The following is a 1,920-nucleotide window of genomic DNA, read 5'->3' on the forward strand; positions in this document are numbered from 1 at the left end:
GTCGTGGGGGGGGGGGTGTCTATGGGTGCTGGGTGATCTCCACTTTGCATCTCGCCCATGGAGGCCTAGGTCAGTTGACCAATAGAAGAGGTTGGGACCACGGATCTACATTGGTTACAAATCAGTATATCTGAGTACAGCTCCTGAGTGCCGAGCTGTGGTATCTGTATGACTGAACTGCCGTACCCGAGTGTGACTCACATACTGTCCCGACAGATCAAATATCGGGAATCCTGGCTCAATGCAAGGGCCCAGGGCCACAAGCTGACCATGGACGCACTCCAGTTCCAGGCCGCCAAGTCCTCGGGAAAGATTGCTAGTGACGTAAGTAGAGCGCGGCAGGAAAGAAGTTCTCCATTTAGTGGTCACCTGTATGTCCAAGAATGTGACTGAAGAGCAGTGGTAACGCACAGTCACTGTGTAGAAGTGCTAAGCAGGACGCAGAGCCTGTGTATATAGTGAGCAGATACACATGAACCTGCTGCCAGTATAAGATGGACATCGATGTGAAGCTGGAATATATTGTATATAAGAATCCCCTTATTTGGATTCGGCCATAAGCCTCGTCATTTCAGGTTGGTGACTTCACTTTTCTTCACTTCAATTAATCAACACAGCGTGGTCACCGACCAGCCCCCAGCTTGCCAGCTGGAGAGTGAAGGAGTGTGTGTCAGCAAGCCAATGTAGTCATCATCACCCTGCTGAGTCTGCTCTCTCCTTCTGTCAGCAAACTCCAAGTGTTAGAGTGATGGGATTGTGCAATACAATGCAACAACTGGCAATACAGTGAAGCTCGTTAAGGCTTAAATTTCTGCCCCTCCCTCACCCAGCGTGGGCCATACCATGCAGGGGATAATTAATCACCATATCTGTCTATGTATAGGGTGACTTACACCATATACCAATGGTGTATATCTATGCATATGATGTAAGTCACCCTATACCAATGGTGTATACCTATGCATATGATGTAAGTCACCTTATACCAATGGTGTATACCTATGCATATGGTGTAAGTCACCTTATACCAATGGTGTATACCTATGCATATGATGTAAGTCACCTTATACCAATGGTGTATAGCTATGCATATGGTGTAAGTCACCCTATACCAATGGTGTATACCTATGCATATGGTGTAAGTCACCCTATACCAATGGTGTATACCTATGCATATGGTGTAAGTCACCCTATACCAATGGTGTATACCTATGCATATGGTGTAAGTCTCCATATACCAATGGTGTATACCTATGTATATGGTGTAAGTCACCCTATACCAATGGTGTATACCTATGCATATGATGTAAGTCACCTTATACCAATGGTGTATACCTATGCATATGATGTAAGTCACCATATACCAATGGTGTATAGCTATGCATATGGTGTAAGTCTCCATATACCAATGGTGTATACCTATGTATATGGTGTAAGTCACCCTATACCAATGGTGTATAGCTATGCATATGGTGTAAGTCACCCTATAGCAATGGTGTATACCTATGCATATGATGTAAGTCACCATATACCAATGGTGTATAGCTATGCATATGGTGTAAGTCTCCATATACCAATGGTGTATACCTATGTATATGGTGTAAGTCACCCTATACCAATGGTGTATACCTATGTGTATGGTGTAAGTCACCTTATACCAATGGTGTATACCTTTGCATATGGTGTAAGTCTCCATATACCAATGGTGTATACCTATGTATATGGTGTAATTCACTCTATACCAATGGTGTATACCTATGCATATGGTGTGTAAGTCACCAAATACATTTCTTTGCATATTTGTAACTTTGTATTTACCTTGGATAACAAATAAAACAAATGAAAACCCCCCAAAAAAGGTTGAAAATATTAATGGTAAAAAAAGGAAATAAAAAAAGCAGGGAAAATAATAGCTGGGGG

At 42.6% G+C, this 1,920-nt stretch overlaps 1 protein-coding gene across 1 annotated transcript in view; it reads left to right on the forward strand.

Moving 5' to 3' along the window:
* The window catches only part of NRAP (nebulin related anchoring protein), a 90,122-nt gene that overhangs the window by 62,466 nt on the left and 25,736 nt on the right, over window positions 1-1,920 (forward strand). Inside the window, 1 exon segment of the mRNA XM_018564476.1 lies at window positions 217-324. Within this exon segment, the coding sequence (XP_018419978.1) occupies window positions 217-324 (108 nt within the window).

This window comes from Nanorana parkeri, unplaced genomic scaffold (genome assembly GCF_000935625.1).
Source record: "Nanorana parkeri isolate BGI_ZX_2015 unplaced genomic scaffold, ASM93562v1 scaffold754, whole genome shotgun sequence".
Classification (NCBI taxonomy): Eukaryota; Metazoa; Chordata; class Amphibia; order Anura; family Dicroglossidae; genus Nanorana; species Nanorana parkeri.